The sequence below is a fragment of the Nerophis lumbriciformis genome, linkage group LG04, assembly GCF_033978685.3.
Source record: "Nerophis lumbriciformis linkage group LG04, RoL_Nlum_v2.1, whole genome shotgun sequence".
NCBI lineage: Eukaryota > Metazoa > Chordata > Actinopteri > Syngnathiformes > Syngnathidae > Nerophis > Nerophis lumbriciformis.
In genome coordinates this window covers 14157501-14182678 of record NC_084551.2, presented here as the reverse complement: position 1 = coordinate 14182678, position 25178 = coordinate 14157501, and the positions used below count along the sequence as shown (strand labels likewise).

The window sequence follows — 25178 nt, the reverse complement described above, 5'->3', positions numbered from 1 at the left end:
AAGGAGTCACAAAAAAATACAAATAAAAATACAATTAATTTTGATGTTTTTAGCAAAATATAGTAAAAATTTATTGATTTATTTTTTATTTTTTTAATTAATAAATATATTTATTTTAGGTAAAATAAACATAATAATACAATTTATCTCTAGTCTGGATGATTTAGTTCTTGTCACCCTGTTGTCCTCCCTCATGAAAAAAGGCTGTCCTCACTCAGGTCCGCATGGAGCTGGAGGGGGCGTGGCTTCCAGCTCCGGCTGAAAATCGGGAGATTTTCGGGAGAATATTTGTCCCGGGAGGTTTTCGGGAGAGGCGCTGAATTTCGGCAGTCTCCCGGAAAATTCGGGAGGGTTGGCAAGTATGCACTAGGGCCAATTTAGTGTTGCCAATCAATCTATCCCAGGTGCATGTCTTTGGAGGTGGGAGGAAGCCGGAGCACCCGGAGGGAACCCACGCAGTCACGGAGAGAACATGCAAACTCCACACAGAAAGATCCCGAGCCCGGGATTGAACCCATGTCTACTCAGGACCTCCGTATTGTGAGGCACATGCACTAACCCCTGTCCCACCGTGCTGCCCTTGAAGAGGTGTTTTTTCATGTTAAATTTTAAAATTCTTTGACACTGGCAGTTTTTCCACAGTACTCCAAAGCCAAACAAGACATACTGTAAGTCATTAATTTAAATATTTTGGATTCACATTTTTGTATCTTTTTTGCTCAAATCTCTCAATCATTTTCATTCCTAAACAAAAATACCAAATCCCTCCATCCATCCATTTTCTACCGCTTGTCCCTTTAGGGGTTAAAGGGGGTGCTGGAGCCTATCCCAGCTGCATTCGGGTGGTAGGCGGAGTACACCCTGGACAAGTCGCCACCTCATCAAATATGTAAATTTTTTTTTAACCATTTCAAGCCCTTTTAATCAAATGTCACAGGTTTAAATGAGTATAAATTTGCATAAGTCATTTGACTATTTTTAAACATGTGACAAAAGGCCTTTGAAGTAAAAAAAAAAATGGTTGTCAAATGTGTTCATCATGTCTTCCTACAACATTGCATCATATTGAACTTCATTCATCTGCACACAAGAATCTCCTACCTACGTTGCATCCGGACAGAATTCACAGCGCTTCACTTTCTCTACAGTTTGTTATTTTACAACCTAATACCAAAATGGTATACATTCATTTTTGTCCTCAAAATTCTACACACAATAAATCAAATCAAATCAAATCAACTTTATTTATAAAGCACATTTAAAATTTACCACAGGGGTAGCCAAAGTGCTGTACAATGGGCAGGTTAAAAGATAATACGAGTACCAAGCAAACACAACACAAACAAAACACGATAAAAAATAAATAAATAAAAACAAAAACATAAAAACAGGTTCACAGCATGTGTATTATGGGGCGCCATTGCAGGATGGATATCACTCAGTGTTAAAAGCCATGGAATAAAAGTATGTTTTAAGAGAGATTTAAAAACAGGATAGAGGAGGCTTGTCTAATACTCAGAGGTAGGTCGTTCCAGAGCTTGGGAGCAGCAACGGCGAAAGCTCTGTCACCTCTAAGCTTCAGCCTTGTGTCAGGGACCGTCAACAGCAGCTGATCGGCTGATCTTAAGGATCGGGTGGGGCAGTAAGGCTGAAGGAGGTCGGAGAGATAGGTTGGCGCGAGGTTGTTTAGACATTTAAAAACAATACACCAAATGACAATGTAAAAAAATGTTTTTTAGATTTAAATTTAAATAACTAATTACGTGTATATAAGTATTCACAGAACTTGCCATGAAGCTCAAAAATGAGCTCAGGTGCATCCGGTTTTGACTGATCATTCTGAAAATGTTCCTACAGAAATTTGAGCAAAAAAAGTAAAAAAAATAAATAAATAAAATCAACACATTAAGACATGTGACTAATCACAAACAAATTGTTGCATTAATCAGGTATCAATGCAACTCATGCAATTTATTGTGACCATAACCATAACCACAACACCAGGGGGAGCTCTACTAACCACGTTAAACCCAGATTCCGATCTAACAAAGGTCTTAACTCATTCTCTTTCTATGCCACATCAATGTGGAATGCGCTCCCAACAGGTATAAAAGAAAGGGCATCTCTATCCTCCTTCAAAACTGCAATAAAAGTACACCTCCAGGCAACTTCAACCCTAAACTAACACCCTCCCCAGATTGTTAATAATCAAATGTAAACAATCAAATGCAGATATTTTTCTTATGCTTTCTGATCTCTCTCTCTCTCTCTATGTCCACTACTTGCTGTACATATCCTACCAAGTCAGACCTACACTGTTTCAATATCCATTTCTCTGTTCTCAATTGTTGATGACTGATGATAACAACCAAACTTAACCCCCCCGCCCCTCCACACCCCAAATTGTAAATAATGTAAATAATTCAATGTATACACCCTGATGATTATCTTGTGTGATGACTGTATTATGATGATAGTATATATCTGTATCATGAACAAGTTGAAAAACATATTCGGGTGTTACCATTTAGTGGTCAATTGTACGGAATATGTACTTCACTGTGCAACCTACTAATAAAAGTCTCAATCAATCAATCAATCAAAACCAGACCTGCTCTTTTATATTAACCGCAAACCTGAAAGGTGGCGTGCGTTGCAGTCAGCGATCATTCAGTGCAAAGATGAGTGAGGAGACTGACTGTCGGGAAAAAAAAACCCCAGATGGGACTTTAGATAAAACTGTTACAAGGTTTGAACAAATAAAGGTGAAGTATTTAAAACATTTACCTATAAAATTTCACTGGTGTCAAAATATTGGTAAATGAATTTAAGGTTAGTTTTAATCATGCACGCAAGTACTTAACTGTGATTAATCAAAAGTGTGATTAAACATTCATAGTTTGACAGCGCTTGTTTAAATAGGAATACCTTTTATGGCTGACTGCATTGTGTGTGAGACTTTTAGCCCGATCATTAGCAATTGCATTCAACAATAGAATATGATAGTTAGCATGTCGAATTCAATACATATCAAGTGGTTTATGTGGTAGCATGAAGCATTTGACTGATATATTGCTTAAGTTGAGTCATGTAGGGGAACATATAGCGTCAGCGACTGACTCCGCCATTAGTCAGGATGACTGACTGAAAATTAATAGTGCAATGATGGGATTTAAGTCAGCCCTCTGCTGTTTTGCAGTCTATTAAAACCACAGGGAGAAGTGACATGAGCTTGTCTCCTTAACTGCCTTTTAATGAATTGTTTGTGCCTGGATTAATGATGTATATTGTGGCCCTGTAATGTGCCCTAATGACAGAGAAAGAGGCGGCCTCGGCTGGAGTATTCATTTAAGCTGCCTCCCCAATGATTATTTCTCAGCCGGCGCTCAGTGTGACCACGCAAAACGGGATTCCGGCACAGTGCTGCTGTTTGATTCCTGCCTGTCACTTGGCTCTATGAGGCTCTCACGGCATATCCAAGGGCAAAAATCATAGCAATTAATACAGATTTTTTTTTAATTTTTTGCTTCTCAATTGCCCACAGTTGGATTGATCTGACGGTATGTCGTGTGAAACGGTTGTTTGAATTCTACAATCAACATGAAATGCCAATGTAAAGATGTCACAAGTGGCAAACTCAAGGCCTGGGGGCAAGATTTGGCACGCCCCATAATTTTATTTGGCCCGCGAAAGCCTGGTAATAATTTACGTCATTAAAGTACTTTATATTTTCTTACTAAATGTATTAGTGTTTTCCATTTTGACAGAAAAAACACATGTACTCAATGCAATCGCATATTTTTTTAAACATACCGTATTTTTCGGAGTATAACATACTTGCCAACCTTGAGACCTCCGATTTCGGGAGGTTGGGGGGGGCGTGGTTAAGAGGGGAGGAGTATATTTACAGCTAGAATTCCCCAAGTCAAGTATTTCATATATATATAAGAAATACTACTGAGTTAAGGGTTGAATTGTCCATCCTTGTTCTATTCTCTGTCACTATTTTTCTAACCATGCTGAACACCCTCTCTGATGATGCATTCTGCTTCGTCTCCTTGTTGTGTGCGCAGTTGTGCACTGCACTCTCTAAAAGCCGTAGATGTTATTGTCACATATGCATGTACAATAGATGGCAGTATTGTCCTATTTAAAAGTGTCACAACATTGCTGTTTACGGCAGACGAACTGCTTTACGGTAGACGAAAACGTGACTGCTGTTGTTACCGCGCTGGGAGAACGTTAATGAAACTGCCTAACAATAAACCCACATAAGAAACCAAGAACTCGCCCTCGATCATTCTACAGTTATAACGTCATTGGGCAGGCACGCTGTTTATATTGTGGGAAAGCGGACGTGAAAACAGGCTGTCGACACATCACTCAGGTCCGCCTGAATTTCGGGAGATTTTCGGGAGAGAATTTGTCCCGGGAGGTTTTCGGGAGAGGCGCTGAATTTCGGGAGTCTACCGGAAAATCCGGGAGGGTTGGCAAGTATGCACCGGAGTATAAGTCGCACCTGCCGAAAATGCACAATATAGAAGGAAAAAAAACATATATAAGTCGCATTTTTGGGGGAAATGTATTTGATAAAACCCAACACCAAGAATAGACATTTGAAAGGCAATTTAAAATAAATAAAGTATAGTGAACAACAGGCTGAATAAGTGTACGTTATCCTGGTATGTTAATGTAACATATTATGGTAAGAGTCATTCAAATAACTATAACATATAGAACATGCTATACGTTTACCAAACAATCTGTTACTCCTAATCGCTATATCCCATGAAATCTTACACGTCTAGTCTCTTACGTGAATGAGCTAAATCATATTATTTGATATTTTACGGTAATGTGTTAATCATTTCACACATAAGTCGCTCCTGAGTATAAGTCGCACCCCCGGCCAAACTATGAAAAAAACCGCGACTTATAGTCCGAAAAATACGGTAAATATTATAATGTAACAAATATATGATCATATGTTTTTGTTAAACTAGAAATAAATACTTTTTGTCTGCTTGACTTTTATGATTTCAAAGCAAGTTATTCAATCATATTTATAAATGGTTGATTTATATAGGCTAGTAAGGTAAAGTTTTGTACCTGACAAGTTTCGGCCATCTTGCTTCTGCAGCCTTCATCAGAGGTGAAACTTGTAAGGTACAAAACTTTACCTTACTAGCCTATATAAATCAACCATTTGTAAATACACAGTAGTAGGCTAAATGAACCTCTTCAACATATTCATCATATTGTCAAATTTTATAAATAGATTTTACAGGGACTGTGGTTTTACAGCATTTTCCTGTACATGATAAAAAAGTACCTGTTTTTTGGACCATAAAATGCTGGCAACTGAACTGCCAGTTTTTTTTACTGTAAAAAACGGTGGCACTGTTTTGCCATTCACAATAGTACACGGTAAAATCTACAGTTGTCGTTTTTAGGGTAAAATCCGGCAGCTAAGTTGCCAGAATTGTACTGTAAAAATTCAGTTTTATATTTACAGTAAAAAACACTGTACATTTTACAGTAACATTTTATCAACTGAGCTGCCAGTTTTGTACCGTGGTGCTGTTTTTTCCATTTACAGTAACATGCTAAAAAAAACACTACATTTTACTGTAAATTTTTTGCGCCTGACCTGTCAGATTTTTACTGTAAAATCTACACATTTTTTTTTTTACATTGTACATAAAAAACAAATCATCAAATGCATAGGCAATTGTGTAATAATATTATTCACTGTGGCCCTCTGAAGGCAAACATAACTGCGATATGGCCCTCAATTAAAATGAGTTTGACAGCCCTGCAGTAGGTGATTGTGGCAGAGTTAAGCCTTTGCTCCTTCTGTCAATGGCAGTATTCTTAAGAACGTGTTCGCACATATTTGCTGAGAAGTAATTGATATATTTTTGTAAGTTTTTAACTATTATTATTATTATTTCCCCTTGCTCCTGATGGCTGCTGGTTAGCGCCTTGCATGGCAGCTCCCGCCATCAGTGTGTGAATGGGTGAATGTGGTAATACTGTCAAAGCGCTTTGAGTACCTTGAAGGTAGAAAAGCGTTATACAAGTATAACCCATTTATCATTTATTTATTTATTTTTAAAACGTTTCTAATGTTCAAAATGTTTATACTTGTTATTAAATGTATTTATATTATTACTCCTATTATTATTACTATTTTATATTTGTATGTATTATTCATATTTATTTTATTGTAATACATTAGAAAATATATATTATTTAATAATAAGACAAATTCGCTAGTGTGGATGCTTCAAAGGTGGCAATCAATCCTTAGTGCAAAGCCAAGTCTGTGTGTTTTCTTTTTTTTTTATTTTAAATTGGTGTGAAGCACTTTGTGTTTCAACTTATGATACATAAATGAAGTTTTGATTTGATTGATACTACTTTAATTACATTTACTGCATCACCTGGGATTAACGCCTACTTTGAACGTTGATTTAACGCAGTGCTGAAAACGACCCCCGCAGCCTGTGTTGACATACATGTTGCTGCACGTCCATGATGAAAATCATACACATTTTTAAACATTTAGAAATGGTCAACAGTATTTAAGTCCGTTGGGGTGTTTGTGATTTTTCACTGAGAAAATACATTATTGTAGCTTTAATCAGCATATTCCACTTTAAGGCACCCCTGTTATTTGATCACTTTCATTCCATAATCATTTATATGTAAGTGATAACTTAGCGCCATATATTTATCTCGGGCGTGTTTCTGTTATGTATTTGCTTCTTCCTTCTAAATTGTTCACCGGCTGTCTTTGACCTCCTCTTTTCCATAATGTTTTTGTTGACATGATCCTTATCATCTCGCACCAATGACACCTCAACAAGCAGTCACATTTTTCTTTGTCTAGGTTTGACTTTTTTTTTTTTAATCGTGCCGTATTGTATTGTAGCATGTTGGGTTAGGTGTACGCTTAGGCTTCCCAGCATGCCGTGTGTTTGTGTTGATTGTGAGTGAGTTAGTGGTACGAGTTGAAGACCCCCTGTTCTTTTGTGCCGTGTGAGTGATTGCTTGCTAAACTGCCATTAACATATAATGAGCATTTACTTAAAGCACGTTTATCTCTGACTATTTCCTGTTCGACTTAAAGGCCTACTGAAATGCGATTTTCTTATTTAAACGGGTATAGCAGGTCCATTCTATGTGTCATACTTGATCATTTCGCAATATTGCCATATTTTTGCTGAAAGGATTTAGTAGAGAACATCGACGATAAAGTTCGCAACTTTTGATCGCTGATAAAAAAGCCTTGCCTGTACCGGAAGTAGCAGACGAGTAGCGTGACGTCACAGGTTGTGGAGCTCCTCCCATCCGCACATTGTTTACAGTCATGGCCACCAGCAGCGAGAGCGATTCGGACCGAGAAAGCGACGATTTCCCCATTAATTTGAGCGAGGATGAAAGATTCGTGGATGAGGAAAGTGAGAGTGAAGGACTAGAGGGCAGTGGGAGCGATTCAGATAGGGAAGATGCTGTGAGAGGCGGGTGGGACCTGATATTCAGCTGGGAATGACTAAACAGTAAATAAACACAAGACATATATATACTCTATTAGCCACAACACAACCAGGCTTATATTTAATATGCCACAAATTAATCCCACATAACAAACACCTCCCCCCTCCCGTCCATATAACCCGCCAATACAACTCAAACACCTGCACAACACACTCAATCCCACAGCCCAAAGTACCGTTCACCTCCCCAAAGTTCATACAGCACATATATTTCCCCAAAGTCCCCAAAGTTACGTACGTGACATGCACATAGCGGCACGCACGTATGGGCAAGCGATCAAATGTTTGGAAGCCGCAGCTGCATGTGTGCTCACGGTACCGTGTCTGCGCATCCAACTCAAAGTCCTCCTGGTAGGAGTCTCTGTTGTCCCAGTTCTCCACAGGCCAATGGTAAAGCTTGACTGTCATCTTTCGGGAATGTAAACAATGAAACACCGGCTGTGTTATCCGGCACACCAGTCAGGGGGTGCATTCTACGGCGGGGGTGCGTTATCCGGCACAACACCTGCCGCAATACACCGCTTCCCACCTACAGCTTTCTTCGTTGCTGTCTCCATTGTTCATTGAACAAATTGCAAAAGATTCACCAACACAGATGTCCAGAATACTGTGGAATTTTGCGATGAAAACAGACGACTTAATAGCTGGCCACCATGCTGTCCCAAAATGTCCTCTACAATCCGTGACGTCACGCGCAGGTTTTCAGCAGGATATTTCGCGCAAAATTTTAAATTGCACTTTAGTAAGCTAACCCGGCTGTATTGGCATGTGTTGCAATGTTAAGATTTCATCATTGATATATAATAATAATAATAATAATAATAACTGGGATTTATATAGCGCTTTTCTAAGTACCCAAAGTCGCTTTACATGTAGAACCCATCAGTCATTCACACCTGGTGGTGGTAAGCTACTTTCATAGCCACAGCTGCCCTGGGGTAGACTGACGGAAGCGTGGCTGCAATTTGCGCCAACGGCCCCTCCGACCACCACCTATCATTCATCATTCAATTCACCGGTGTGAGTGGCACCGGGGGCAAAGGGTGAAGTGTCCCGCCCAAGGACACAACGGCAGCGATTTTTGGATGGTAAGAGGCGGGGAGCGAACCTGCAACCCTCAGGTTTCTGGCACGGTTGCTCTACCCACTACGCCATGCCGCCCCGTATAAACTATCAAACTGCGTGGTCGGTAGTAGTGGGTTTCAGTAGGCCTTTAAAGCAATTGTTTACAACTTGTTCACAGTTACAAGGGACGGTGTGGCTCGGTTGGTAGAGCGGCCATGCCAGCAATTTGAGGGTTCGATCCGCAGCTTCCATCATCCTAGTGACGTCCGTTGTGTACTTGAGCAAGACACTTCACCCTTGCTCCTGATGGGTCATGGATAGGGCCTTGCATGGCAGCTCCCACCATCAGTGTGTGAATGTGTGTGTGAAGGGGGGAATGTAGAAATGAACGGGTGAATGTGGAAATAGTGTCACAGCGCTTTGAGTACCTTGAAGGTAGAAAAGCGCTATACAAGTATAACCTATTTACCATTTACTTTTTCTAAACCTCAAACTATAACAAGAACACCATCGGTAAACTTGTGGGGTTTTTAACCTTTTTGACCTCGGTGCCCGACTTTTCTACTACAGGTTTCCACTCAAATATCAACACTGAATGAGTAATTAGGGATCGCAATGTCCCTTTGGGACAGAGGACCCTTTGTATTGTATTTCGTGTGTTTTATTATTATTATTCCGCCGCCTCTTTGAGCTGTAATTTGACCCCCTTAACATGCTTCAAAACTCACCATATTTGACACACACATCAGGACTAGCGAAAATTGCCATCTAATAAAAAAACCAAACCCCAAAACTCAAAATTGAGCTCTAGCGCCCGCCCCCTAGGAAAAAACACACACAAAACTGCTTGTAACGTCTGGTAAGAATGTCGTAGAGACATAAAACAAAAACCTCTATGTAGGTCTGACTTAGACCTAGATTTCATACATTGACATCCTTCAGCAAAAATCAACAGAAAGTTGGCAATTCCCCCTTCAATACAAACTTTTAGTAAAAACAGTCACTTTTGTCTCTTTGATCTGTAATTTGAACCTTTTAACATGCTTAAAAACTCACCAAACTGGACACACACATCAAGACTGGCAAAAATTGCAATCTAATAAAAAAACCCAACCCCAAAACTCAAAATTGTGCTCTAGCGCCCCCTAGGAAGAAAACACAGACACAACTGCTCCTAGGAAGAAAACTCAGACAAAACTGCCTGTAACTTCCAGTACGAATGTCTTAGAGACATGTAGGTCTCACTTATACCTACATTTCATATATTGACAACCCCCAGCAAAAATCAACAGGAAGTTTGCAATTCCACCTTCAAAACAATAGTTTTGTAAAAACCGGTCACCTTTTTTCAAACATTATCTCCTCTGAGCGCGTTTGTCGTGTCGGCTTCAAACTAGCACAGGAGAGAGATTGAACCCTTGTGATTAAAAGTTGACCAAAGAGTTTTAATTACTGCTCCGGTTTGGATTTTATGTGCCGTCAAAGTAGGTCCCGTCCATCGCTGCTTGCAGCTTTAATCTTACTCTTGATTTTAATCGTATTCAATGTTTATGTCTAACCCTACTTACAGTTTAACAGGATAAACCTTGTCAAATGATATGAGAGCATGTGTTAGTCACAAAAATTAGCATCAACACACAAAATAAATACTAATCAAATATACTGAAAAAAAGAAAATGACTTATTGATTTACATACAATTACACAGTACCAAAATAAAGACATTCTAACACAATTAATAATAGATAATAAAACGTTTCCTAAATAAACTGCCAATAAGACTTAAGTGCAAAATAAAATACAGCTTGACCACTTTAGTCATAATTTTTGCATTTCATAAACTTCTCTATGACTTTAGCTCAAGAGTTATTCTGTTTGTTTGATATTGTCATTAATGCCTCAAGTGGTGTAAAAGTGTATTACAAAAGAGTACCGCCATACAGACCACAGCTGAGAAACACATTTTTGGCGGCCCTATGGTTAAGAAACCCGGGTTTAATAGGACATGTCCATCCATTTTCTACCGCTTGTCCCTTTTGGGGTGGCAGGGGGGCCTGGAGCCTATCCCAGCTGCACTCGGGTGGAAGGCGGGGTACACCCTGGAAAAGTCGCCACCTTATCACAGCTACACAGACAAGCATTCACACTCACATTAAATGTATACTTTCAATGATTGCTAACATTAGCTACACAAATTAACTCATTAGCTGACAACACACATTGCTAATGCAGGAGTGTGAGTTACGTATCGTTGTAGTTACGTCATTACGTGCTAAAATCCATAAGGGGGCGGGATATAATACTTACAACACATTGAAAAAATAGCGCCCCCTAGAAATCCATACACATGTGTATTTTGACAATAACAGGCTTTTCTATTCCATATCACATAAATAACTCCGCTGATTGGCTTCTTCGAGTTGTAAACACAAGCTAGAGGGTATTAGCTGTGTTACGTGCGACATCGCGAACATAATAACGGATTATATAACTTACTCATCCATTTTCAAACATACTAGGATTAATTGATACCAATATTTTGGTACCGGTTCCAAAATGTATTTCGATACTTTTCACTACTTTTCAAAATAAAGGGGACCACAAACAAAATGTCATTGTTATTTTAACTAAAAATCTTATGGTACATTAAACATATGTTTCTTATTGCAATCGAAGAACAATTTTAGCATTAAATAAGATAGTGAACACACTACAAAACTTCTCTTTTAGTTGTTAGTAAGCAAACTAAGGCTCCAAATGTGGCTACTAACGTAAGGAGTAACATATTGTGTAATTTCCCATTGTATTGTTTTGTCAAAAGTATAAGGGACAAATGGTAAAAAATTGATTATTAATCTACTTGTTCATTTACTGTTAATATCTGCTTACTTTTTATTTTTATCATGTTCTATCTACACTTCTGTTAAAATGTAAAAATCACTTATTTGTCTGTTGTTTGGATAATTTACATATGTTTTGGCTAATATTACACATTTTGGTATCCAATAGCAAGTAGTTACAGGGTCATACATTGGTCATACTTAAAGTTATCCTGTCTCCAGGGACATAATTTCCTTAATTCATAAACAATAAAAAAATCACAAAAGATTTTGAGATCACAAAAAATATTGATGTAATCATTGTAGTATACGGCTCTTGTACTTGTACTTGGTATTGTTACGTCGGTGTCTGCGTGGATCCACCGATGGCATTTGTCTACATTCAGGAGCGTTAGCTTGCTGTTAGCGGTGAGCTATTGTATTCTCATTCGGTGCGTAGTGAAGCATGTTTAGCTATTCCTCGATCTGCAGGGATAATGAAATATAGTTTACTTGTCACCACGGAAGTAATGATTAGTGATTTAGAAGTAGCTAGAGCACTGCCAACTGCGGATGGATGTTAGCTGCGAGCTAGCCATGTTCAAAACACCACTTCCAGAGTGGCGCTTCACTTTTATAGTTGTTTAAGTCAAAATACCTCCATTCTTCCTCTTATGTCTCCACAGTTTGTCTGCTTGTAAGTACACCGTGCGAATGCGTTGCCTAACATGCGTTGTCTAACATGCGCCTCTTGCTCATTTTACTAGCAATGGGACGACGTCATGCCCGTAAAAAATTTTACCGGTATTTTCTAGAAGCAGTATAGTACCGTTTTTAATGTATTAGTACTGCGGTACTTTATTATTACTGGTATACCGTACAACTTTTGTAGGCACTGATCAAATTAAAACTAGTTTTTAGGAAAATCATTCTTTATTTTGCCGGAGGACAGTGATGCAGCTGTCTTACATTATAAGGCTAAGCTAGCTGCACAACAAATCGAGCTAACGTTACTAAAGTATCTTTAACACATTTCTAACCTACTGTTATTACTTACCGTTTCATTGTCTCCTCCATTGCCATAAATAGTAGCCAGCGAGCCTGGCATTAAAAGTAGTTTATTGGAAAATCCATCTTTATTTTGGAGCAGGTTTCTGAAGCAGGACTCTTTGAAGTGCTTTGCACACACAAAGAGACTTATTCCGAGTTGAAGGTGCATTGCAACAAATCATAAAAGTTCAAAGTAAGGCACTTTCTTACTTCAGATGAGGTTGAAAATTTTTGTAGTCACTTGAGCTAGTTAAAACAAACAACAACAGAGCATTTTCGGTCTTCTGTCAGACCATGAGCATTCTGTCGTCCTCACTACAAATTCTTGAACATTAAATAAAATAGCGGACTCACGCAAATAACTTTGGGTAAGCCTTTACCATGTATAAGGATATCCGCAGACGTCACAGGTTTGAAAAACACCACAGGACAGACAAATTCCAAATGGACCGTTTAGAGAAAGTAGAAAGGAAGCTAAGATTGGTTTATAAATATATCTGCAATTCCTCCGTTTGATTTCACATTTTCAGGACTTATGCAGATCCCAAATACACATAAGCGGATACCATCAGGTTAGAAAAGTTGATTTTGCACAATAGGGCCCCTTTAATTGGCCCAAATCTTTAAAAAAAATAATGTATCTTTGCTAATCCATACATGCCAGTGATGGGCAAATAGTTAAGTGTTCTTCCACTAGATACCAGAAGGTACACAATTACCACATGTTTTATACAACAAAACACGTCATTCCACGATTGGTAATGCAAGGTTTTTCTAATGTTTAGTATATGTACCATGGTTCAATAAAGATCGGGAAAAAACACTGTGTGTAGTGCATATCCAGATTCTTCAAACCAGCTAATGTTTCACCAAACTTCATCCCTTCACTTTTGGCCAGTCAGTGGACATTTTCAGTTATTAGCATTGTATTAATGTGAGTTTACTGTATGAGATTATCGTCTGGATTTTATAGATTGATAATTTTTCTTAAAGATGTACTGTACCTTTTCAGTTTTTATGACCATTTACAGTACTTTTAAAGTTTGGTAAGCTCTCCATTGAACATCAATATTGCAAATACTAAGACAATCTGTTTTTGACAGACATGCTGCGCTCAGAGTCACCGTGTCCACATGCCATCACGCATTAGGCTGCGTGTGATACTCATCTAAATGTGACTCCTGGGGTCTCTCACAGCCAAGACCACGTGTCTGAATCGAATTCATTTTGCACTGTTTGGGAACAAAATGAAAATGTCGCCACTGAGGTACAGATAGTCGTCTTAATATTGTAACACACTGGTTGGGTCATATAGCTGCAGGGTGCTGCGTTTCGTACAAAAATCAAACCGTTTTATTAGCTGCAAAGGTAGTTAGACTTGCGATACCATAGTGTGCAGACAGAGGCGCTGCATAGGGGGAGGAAAAAGGACAATTCCAAGGTTCCCTCCCTGTCAGTGGATTGCGGTGAAAAAAGCTACCCACCGGGATGGTTTTTTTTTTTTTTTTTTTTTAAAATGGGAGTCCAGCATTCCTAAAGGCACCGCTGTAGGCACGGGTGCCCAAGGTGTGACCATTTGCAGCATGCAGCATGGTTTTGATAACCTGTGCCACATTCTAAAGCAGGAGTGTCAAACGTTTTATCCGGCCCGCGGGATGAGTTTGCCAAGTATAAAAATGAGCCGAAATTTTGGAATGAAAGAAACTGCTGTTCTAAATGTGTCCACTAGATGTTGCAATAGCAATTCTTTGTATCTTTGTCGATGATACTACATATGTAAAAAAAAACCCAACAACACATGAGTGCACCAGTCGAGGAAAATGATCAAACTACATAAATAACATCCTTTAATTAGATTTTGATATTATTTTTTTATCTTGATAGATTGAAAATTAACACCGATGAGTTGACTGATGAACATTATCACATAATTTATTCAGAAAGTATAAATAACGACAAATAAAGATAGAAAACTATTAACCGCAACATGTAAGTGTAAAAGAAAAACCCAACATTATGATAGGAACATTTTCTGAATGTGGTTGTTCTATTTTTAAACAAAGAAAACAATCTGAAGTTGTCTTTATTTGTAAGTTACCGTGCCGTGATTTTACCAGTCAGGCCCACTTGGGAGTAGATTTTTCTCCATGTGGCCCCCGATCTAAAATATCAAATTATTAATAACTGCCAAAAATGGGGAAAGGCTGAAAATAATGAGAAAAAGTGGAAATGTCAATAAAACGCTTTTTCTTTTTGGGGTTTGACCGATTTTAGCCATGATGCATTACAAGATATTTCAATTAATTTTTAGTTACCATTATATTTAGAAACAAATATATATATAAACATTAAAAACATTTTTTAAATGTATTATTATGTTAATTCTACAATTAATTGTAATGATATGTCGACTTATCTGTTGATTATGTATCATAACGGCAACAATGTTTAAGATAAATAGATTACAAGAAAGCTTTAATTTATATTGGTTGTTTCGATTAATCGTATAATGGGTGTAATTAATAAAGATTTATAAAATGCAGAGTCCACGGAGTGTCCAGAACTTTAAATATGCGGACATAGTTTCCTAACGGCCGCTGCGATAGACAGCAAATGAAAGTGGCGGTGTGTGGGTGCTGTGATCTGTGTGGAGGCGAACAGCATAGACTTTTTAAATTTTGTTAATGCACACATGTTTAGAGTGTAATTTCAATGGAGAGGATAAGCATTTATTGAAAATAAACAATGAAGGTTATGGCAAGCAGAACAATTGTTGTTTATTTCATCTAATTCCCCTAAAATACGCATTGAGGTTATAAAGTGTGTTTAATCCAATGACTTAATTATTCTAATCATGTAATAATAATAATAACGATAATAATATTAATAAATTAATCCAGTTAGTGATAGTGGTACGTGGGCTTCAACTAGTGGTACATCAAAGAATAATTTGATGAAAGTGCAGTGTTTTATGTTCCTACATTCAAACACAGTGTTACTGTTCTGTAATGTTACATTGGCCAAAAATGTTAAATATACTTGTTAAATAAAACGTCTGCTTTGTTTTTAATGAATACTTAAGCCTACTAAGCTACTGCATTTTAATGTTGGTCATTATGGTGGTACTTGCAGAGCCAAGTGTTTTCTGAGGTGGTACTTGGTGAAAAAAGTTTGAGAACCACTGAACTAGATAGTTTACTCAATTTCTAAAATATACGATAGCTGCAACTTTTTACTGCTTGAGATTAGGACTTGGTCACGTTACCCCTAAATTGTGCACTGCTAAAACTTACATTTAACATTAAAAGGAGCTTTGAAAAACGATCCCTGATGAAATAATATCATTTTTTTAATATACATTTTAAAATGTCAATACTCAATGCACAGTCAGAAGAATGAACATAACTGATACGAAACTACTTCATCACTAGCAGTTGTAGTTCATCAATAGTATGAACTACTACTATGGAATACTAGTATTGCACTAAAATGTCAATATTTTATGTAAACGCTTTCCCTCAATGCCTATTTTGTTTTCTGCTCTCGGTAGACTCATTACCGCTGAGCAGGCTAAAAAAAATGTTTTCTTTATTTTTCTCTAGCTGCCGCACCTCCCCATCGCCCTGACTGCAGGAAGGACACCTTTATGTCAGTTGAATGTTTTGTTTGGGTTACAGCTTGTAAATCATAATTTCATTTGTTCACAAATAATATTAGAGGACTGCTGTGATTGGTTGAACTTGACCAGTGTCTCTCTTGCGCTGGAGACACCGGCGGCCTTGCTGAGGGATGAGCATGTCGAGCAATTATAGCCGGAATAATAACGCACTGATGGGGCGACATGTTTCGCTCCACCGATCGGCAAAGTTCGTGCGAAGTTCTAATTAACCGCTAACTCGTTTACAAATGAACGCGCTCACGCATTGGTGTGCTTAAGTGTGGTGAGTGTAATTAGCTGCAGGGAACAACAATGTCACAGGGCGGAAGGTACGCAACGTTCATCATCCCACCAACTTTTTACAGTATATACCAGGGGTAGGGAACCTATGGCTCGAGAGCCAGATGTGGCTCTTTTGATGACTGCATCTGGCTCTCAGATCAATCTTAGCTGACATTGCTTAACATGATAAGTAATGAATAATTCCGCTGGTAATCACAGTGTTAAAAATAACGTTCAAAATATGAAACATTCTCATGCATTTAAACCATTCATCCGATTTCTACCGCACCTGTTCAATAAGTCGCAACGGTAAGAAGTATTTTATTTATCATTGGTTAGCTTCAGAATAACAATGTTATTAAAAAGAATAAGAGACTTATTATACTGTAAAAATGTTGGTCTTACTTAAAAATGCGCACATTTAGTTGTATTCAGTGTTAAAAAATATTATATGGCTCTCACGGAAATACATTTTAAAATATTTGGCTTTCATGGCTCTCTCAGACAAAAAGGTTCATGACCCCTGGTATATACTATAACTATTTTTCAATAGTTATAGTATTAAAAAATATTGTGTTTTAATTAAACACAATTTGACTTCAGGATTTGAAAAATGGGTATTATTTTAATGTGAATTGACCTTTGATCTGTTCAAAGTGCTATATCTGTCATAAGCACCTTGTGCTTATTTTGAAAAACAGCAACTTCCGGGACCTAAATGCACGTGCATCCACGCCAACGTCATCAATGTTTACAAACAGTATAAATATATCTGTAATAATCAGGTCTTAGCATTAAAGTAAAAAAAAAAAGCCTTTACCGATGTATTTTCTTCCTAAATCTGTTTTTATTCCCTATTTTGACAACAATTTGTTTCAATGAGGTGAAGAAAAATAAACATTTCAATGGTGACTCGCCTTCCGCCCGAATGCAGCTGGGATAGGCTCCAGCACCCACCGCGACCGCGAAAAGGGACAAGCGGTAAACATGGATGGATGGAATTCCGTTGTGACCAGAAAAAAAAAAACAGGGAAGCTGGTGTTAATTTCATTGTCTTGTCTTACCTTGAATTGTCAACATGTCTTTTGGCAAAAGGCGAATATTCCGTTTGATGGCAGCCAGCGCCAACAACCATAATCAGTTTACAACGAGCAACAGCTGAGAGAAGCAGGAAGTGCCAAGAGTGAAGAAGCTGGAACCAAAAAAAAGAAAAAAAAAAGAAAAAAAAAGTCTGACACTCGCCTCCAATGTTAATGTATTTTGGAAGCGGGTACGTTACAGTGCGTCTCTAGTGGACAACTTTATAAAGTACTGGCCAGTTGTTGGTTAAAAAGATAAGAGTATTCACATTACCCAGAGTGCTTTGCAGTTTCAAGAACCTCTACAGTCATTGTCACGTGATAAAACACAGCCTGTTTGTGATAACACTCATGTATTGAATATTTATAAATAAATAGTTCAATATAAAAAATAACATTCATGTAAAATATAATCTTTTGAGTACATTTTGAGTGTCACATTTTCATTTAGTGAGATTTCGTTTTCTGCAATAACATTTAATGAACATGACAAACACATACATACACACATATATATATATATATATATATATATATATAAATATATATATATATATATATATATATATATATATATATATATGTATATATATATATATATATATATACATATATATGCATATATGTATATATACATATGTGTATGTGTGTATATATATATATATATATATATATATATATATATATATATATATATATATATATATATATATATATATATACATATATACATATATATATATATATGTATATACATATGTATATATGTATGTATACATATGTGTATGTGTATATATATATATATATATATATATATATATATATATATATATATATATATATATACATACACATCTGTATATGTATATATACACACATATATATAAATCTGTATATGTATATATACACAAAAATATACATATGTGTATATATATATATATACATACATATATATATATACATATGTGTGTATATATATATATACATACATACATATATATACAGTATATATATATATATATATATATATATATATATATATATATATATATATATATATATATATAATGTTACAGTATTGTTTCCATAATCATTCTAGTTTATATGTAGTACAGTTTTAATATACGAATATTAATTTATGTTTCTTACATCACACAATTGCAGGTAAAGTGATGTTTAAAATAGCAATCCCATCTGCTACCGCTGAATGGCACTAAAGCACTAACTGGTACAGCACTTCAATGAAAAAAAAAAAGGGAAATATCCCCTAAATAATAAGAAAGCTGTAATTAAAATGACGCAATATTAATTGGGTGTACTTTTTGCATACCAGGGCACAACATAGTCGACTTATATGTGCAGTACATATTTTTTATACATACACATACACGAGATATGTACAGTATACCACACTGTAATGTAATAGCGTTTACACACTGGAATGGAGAATAGCTGGGGTAATTTGTAACTTTCCCATTTTGAAGAATTTCGTTTTGTTTAGAAAAACACTATTAATATTACTAAATAAAAGAAAACATTTTTACTTTTTACAGACAATTATTTTGTTTAATAAGTCCATTAAACACTATTCAGTTTGTAATTGTGTTGCTATTATATGGAAGCTGCGTTTAGGCACCTAAGGCGATCTATTATGTTAATTATTTTAACTACAGTAATAAAATTAAAGATAGTTTCTTTCATAAAAAAGGCAGCACATGTTTGAAAATGTTATCATTAAATAAAAAATATTATCATTATTTAGTTAAAAGTAAAGTCAACAATACTATTTTGAGTTAATTCAAGTGATTTACAAAACATTTCCTAAATAATTTATTTCTAATAGTTTTTTTCTGCAAGTTATGTCTACATACGTCATTGTTAGTCACTTAAGTTAATAGCAAAACGGTCGTTAAAACAGCATTTCTGTGATAAAGTTGCATGATTTAAAAGCAACATGCTACACAAATAAAAACAACCTAGATTTCCAAGGTGAGCTATATGAGTTTTAATTTAAAAACACATTCATAGCCTCAACGTTGGAAAAAAAGCTGTTTAATAGCAACCCCATCTTTAAAAATGTGCAAGTCTTTTGTGATGAAACATCATTTCATCCAACATGATCTAAAATATTTACCAACAAAACAAAATGTACAGTATATGATCCAGAAAATAAAACGTAAACATTGCTGGATTGTTAAAGAAAGAAAAAAAAGAATTGTACCAGATAATTTGGAGTTGCATGAATCGATTAAAGCTACTGAAGAAATATTGTTTTCTATAAAGGGAAAATTATTTAATCCCTCAAAAATGCTGGAATTGTTTGCATAAAAAAGGTAATCTATAGGGAATTAAAACAAAGATGTTTATACATTTAGCTGTCGTTGAAATACAAATGTAAACAACAATAATATCCATCACCTTGATAATCTTGACAATCATAATGAATTACAAATAAACAACAAACATATGAAATAAAATGGTGAAAAATGATGACAAATAAAAAAAACAAGGAGAGACAATTCGGCTGAAATAAACTATATGGCAACGACCTCGCAAACAATATTATTAATAATAATGCAATAATAATTTAATAATACTTTTGATCAAATGCTGTATTTTTGGAATCTTCACAATTTTTAACGCCATTATTTCACGTTTCAAAGTTTTACCTTTGAGGGCTCAGGAGGTTTTAAATGTCAAATAAATGTACAATTTGTGGTGACAAATCCGCGGCCAAACAAAACACCCCGAGAAAATGTACACCATTTAACTGTAAATGTACATGACCTAAACAAATCATAATAATAATAATATAATTAAATGCAAATGAACAATATATTCCCGGGATAGGAAATGAGGGTTAAATAACAACACAGATACAAGGCAGCAGGTAGATTATGAAGGATTTTTAACAAAAATTCTGGAATATTCATTCAAAAAGTGCCCCAGTGAGAGAGAAGAGAGAGAGGAAAAAAAGACGGAACCATGACTTTTAAAGTTATACAATATTTACAAAAGCGGATCCAAAAAAAAAAATGTTGGTGACATAAATCCCTATAATAAACCCATCCTTCATGTTAGTGCCCTCAAATAAAAAAAAAGTATAATAAAATAATGTTTTTTTGGTGGACCTTATCATCATAATTTGAATTGTACTCCTGCTAATAATAATAATAATATTAATAATGATGGTATTTGTTTGTTTTCTTAATGGAATCTTCCACCTCGGAATAAATAAGAGCAATACAATGAAAGCAGATTTTAGCAACCAGCAAGCATCTCTGCAGACAACACCAGGAATCAGCATATATACACACATATATGTATGTATTCATATATGTGTGTATATATCTGGAAGCCATTCTGCTGCGTTGTTTCCTGCACGACACAATAGTGTCTGCACCCTGGACTCACAGTGCTGGGCTGGGTCTCCTCAGAAACACAAACATGTTCTTCTAGAAGACGAAGAAGAAGAAGAAGAAGAAGAAGAAGAAGAAGGCGCAGCTCTCCTCCTCGCTGCAAGTCTATGGTACATAAAACACTATGAAGTGATTCGTATATAAATAAAGAGGCAAAAATCCGAGTTTATTGAACCGGGGTCTGGACCCCGTGGTGGGGCGGCGTGTCCCCGTACACGTCCTCGCCGCCCGGCAGAGCTCCGCCGGGAGGCGTCATGCGCTTCTCCTTCTGTCTCCTGTTACAAAACCAAACCCTCACCACTTCTTTCTCCAGGTGCAGACTGTCCGCCAGGCTGATTATTTCCGACGCGGCAGGTTTGGGGCACTTCAAAAAATGGCTCTCCAAAGCCCCCTTGACGCTCACCTCGATCGAGGTCCGTTTTTTCCGTTTCCGGCCCTGCGCGGCGATCTTGTCCAGGCTGGTGGGGCTGCCCGAGGTGGAGTCCGCCTCCTCCAGCCACTTGTTCAACAGAGGCTTCAGCTTGCACATGTTCTTGAAGCTGAGCTGCAGGGCCTCGAACCTGCAGATGGTGGTCTGCGAGAAGACGTTGCCGTACAGGGTCCCCAGGGCCAGCCCCACGTCCGCCTGCGTGAAGCCCAGCTTGATCCGCCGCTGCTTGAACTGCTTGGCGAACTGCTCCAGGTCGTCCGAGGTCGGCGTGTCCTCGTCCGAGTGGTCGTGGTGGCTCTGCGGCCGGTGCTGGTGCTGCTGGTGCTCGCTCAGGTGCGGGCTGTGGTGGGGGTCTTCGTGGGGGTCGCGCAGGGTGTGGTGGTGCAGCCCCAGCCCGTTGACGCCGAAGCTGGGCTGCGAGTAGAGTAGACTCTGGCCGTTCGTGGTCGCCATGCTCTGGATGTGCGCCGCCGGCGGCGCCGCGGCGGTGGGGGTCCTCCACGCCCGCGCGTCGTGGTGGTTCTGGTGCACCAGGTGCGACGGCCGCGTCTGGTGCTGCTGCAGGTTGCCGCCGGAGTTGCCGTGCATGTCGTCCCGGGCGCCCTGCACGGAGGGCTTGATGTCCTGGTCCGCGCCGAGCGGGCTGGTGGACCACGGCGCCGCCTCGCCGTGGGACGAGAGCGCGGTAATCCACTGGTGCGCGTGGCTCAGCGCGTGGCCGTTGCTCTGCAGCGGGTAGTCGCTCTGCAACAGGCTCTGCGCGTCCCGGTACGCCGCGGCTTGCTGCATGGCGCCGGGCTCCGAGTGCACGATGGAGGCGCTGGAGGTGAGGAGGCTGTAGTGGTTAGACGCTGCGGTCGCCATGACGCTCGGAGCCGGACTGCTTGCTCTTATCGGGAGAAGCTCGCATTTGACGGATCATCTCCTGCCGACAGGAGGCTCCCGGGCGCTTTGCCAGGGCGAGCGTCCGGAGCGCACCTGGACTGGCCCCGCCCCCTCGCCCCGCGCTCATTGGGCGGAGCGGGAGTGATGGACGTGGTTGCCAGGGGCGACGGCGAGCCCATTGGCTGCGGGGAGTCTTCTCTCGATTGGAGGCTGGGAGGAAAGGAGTGATGGAGTGCGGCATGGAGGGAAGCGGCGGCGGCGGCGGCTTCGGCGGAGAGACTGTAAGATAGTTGATTTATTTGGATTATCACCGACTGTCATGGCTGAAGATGTACACGGAAACAACCATATCACGGCTTTATTGATTGATGCTACTAATTGTTATCATCTGCATATTAAACGTTCTTATAAAACCTGAATTTATTCATCGTTAATTGCAGCCTTAGAGAATGCAATAAATCTGCGGTCTATGGAGCACGTTAAACATTTGTGATGATGTATTTGTGCGGTGCAATATGCATTTCCCCCTTTATTATAATTATTATTATTATTATATCAAGTATCAAACATTTGCAAAAATAAATTATGGTCAAACACTGAAAATAATGACACACTGTTGTTTACAAAACACCTAAATTGACATATCCAGTGTAAACACTATTGCTGTGTTTCAATTGGTGCAAAAAAGTTTAATATGCAAATTTTATACATTTTAAGAATTGAAAAAAATGATTTTACATGCCAAAAAAAAAAAGCACTTTACACGTGTATTAGATAATTGAAATAACACAAACTTCTGGTTTTAAGGTTTTACTTTTTTTTTTTTTTAAATTAAAATAAATTACAATGACATTTTGGGAAGGTGTAACTTATTTGAACTTTACAAACATAATCAAAGTCCATTTTGTCATGCAATTGTAATTTCATAAAACTAACAATCATTCATTCAGTTAACAAATATTTGTACCTAATGCTGGGTGTGTCTAACTTTATTTCTAAAATATTCCACTTTCAAGTAAAATAGTACTCTACTTAGAAACCCTTATACATACACTACAAAAACATGTCATCAAATTATATTTACTTAGTGGTTTTAAGGCAATACGTAGCGTGTGTTTTTAAGTAAAGTTAACTCATTGGATTTTGCAGTGTGACTACTACACAGCAGAGGTGTCCAAAGTGCGGCTCGAGGGCCATTTGTTGCCCGCCGTTTGTTTTTTATTGGCCTTCAGATGCGGGGTAAAAAAGGACAAATAGAGCAAAAAAGCATGCAATGTACTTAGACAAATGTACCAAAAAATTACTAATAATACCAGGATTTGTCTTTTTTTAGCCTTTAAAAAAAATATTTTGTAGTCTTTAGATTTTTTTAATAGGTGGTGCAAAAGTTTGGACACATTGATGTCAATATTTTTTCACTGAAGTTTAGGTTCATCACAAAACTTATTTTGTTACATGTAAAATAACTACACTTTATTAGTTTGTGATGATGAGAATACTAACGTTTTCCATCTGTGAGAACCTTTTAGAAATATTTCAATTGTTTTCAGGTCTTCAGTCATTATAACACAAAAGTTAAATGATGTTTCCAAACATTAAAAAAAAGAATGACGAGACATTTTAATGTCCATTTGGGGCCTCCAGTCCAGAGCAGAGAGAGAGAGAGAGAGAGCGGCTCTCCATCCCGTCCCAGCTGTCTTCCCCCCGGTGTCAGCCTCAGGGACCAGGACTTTGTCCGGAGAGGGGACATTCCTGGCCCACCACTGCTGGTTGCCATAGGGAGACGTAAAATGAAACAACAGCAGTGGCGTTGCTGCTTCACCCCTCCCTCCCTGCATGCTATCTAAAGACCTATTTAGAGAGACTCTCTGCTGTGGGGACAAAGCCTGGTTGGGATAAAGGAAGGAGGAGTAAAGAGCACAGAGTCCTGAGAGGGAGAAAGGAGCAGAAAAGTGAAAAAGATGAGAGAGATTATGTCCCTCCTCAAAGCAGCTCCTCACACTCCAGTGAGATGAAGCAAACAACATGAACAAAAAAGTTGGAAAAAAAACTTTGGAGGTATGGCCCCTCACTATTATACCTCATGAGCAATGCCTTCTGTTGATTCAATCATGAAATATTGGTAATAAACTGAAACTATTTAAATTAATTAAATTATATAGTTTAACGCATAATTTATGTGTTCAGATCATGCATGCTGTCTAATTTGTGTAAAAAAAAAAATCTAATTTTATTTGCAACATATAAATGGGTGTTGGAGTGTGACATGGAGTGAGATGGAGGTTTATGATTAGTGAGGCACTGACTGGAGTTATTTGTTATTATTGTTTTTGTAATTATTGTGCTCTAATCAATGGAATATATCAAGAAAAAATAATAATTCATTTTAGAAAAAAAAGTTTTAAAATATTTATCCTATTAGTATTTTTTTATATACAAACCTAGGACACATTTGTAGTGTTATACCTTTATTGTATACAAAGGTCTGTTTTTTTGTTGTAAAAGTCATTTAGTGTTAAGCAGCTTTTTTGCCTCTTTGTAGAAGGATGGCAGCGACAAGCACCTGCTAGCTCATGTACGCCCACCTCATGATGAGCCAGAGTAATGTATGCCTCACTTTGTGCCATTTTTTTGTAATTTAATGTCTGATTAGTAGGAATATTGATGTCACATTTACATTAAGTACATTAGAGTAATGGTGTATAATCAAAACTTATCTATGAAATGTAAAATGACACTTTATGAATGATATGAAGTGTTACAACAAACATATTCCTATAGCCCCTTTCCGGTCCCTCATTGATAAGAATATACCGTAGTGGCAACTTTCTCCAAATATTTTATTGTGGTGCATGCACAGTGAGCTGGTAATTTGACCTTAAGGGACAGAATACTGTTTGGGGTTGTGCGACTCAATGTTAAATTTGTTG

At 37.8% G+C, this 25178-nt stretch overlaps 2 protein-coding genes across 3 annotated transcripts in view; one reads left to right on the top strand and one right to left on the bottom strand.

Annotated features, from left to right (window-relative positions):
- fbxl4 (F-box and leucine-rich repeat protein 4) overlaps positions 1 to 25178 on the top strand; it is a 608311-nt gene that overhangs the window by 31374 nt on the left and 551759 nt on the right. The gene's annotated exons all lie outside the window — the stretch shown is intronic.
- On the bottom strand, positions 19410 to 22390 carry pou3f2b (POU class 3 homeobox 2b). The gene has a single exon (XM_061944747.2). The coding sequence runs from the start codon at positions 22225 to 22227 to the stop codon at positions 21100 to 21102; it is 1128 nt and encodes a 375-aa protein (XP_061800731.1). The 5' UTR covers positions 22228 to 22390; the 3' UTR covers positions 19410 to 21099.

What these genes read in the sequence shown, in the direction of transcription:
- pou3f2b (XM_061944747.2), bottom strand. Translation starts at nt 22,227, where the DNA reads ATGGCGACCGCAGCGTCTAACCACTACAGCCTCCTCACCTCCAGCGCC.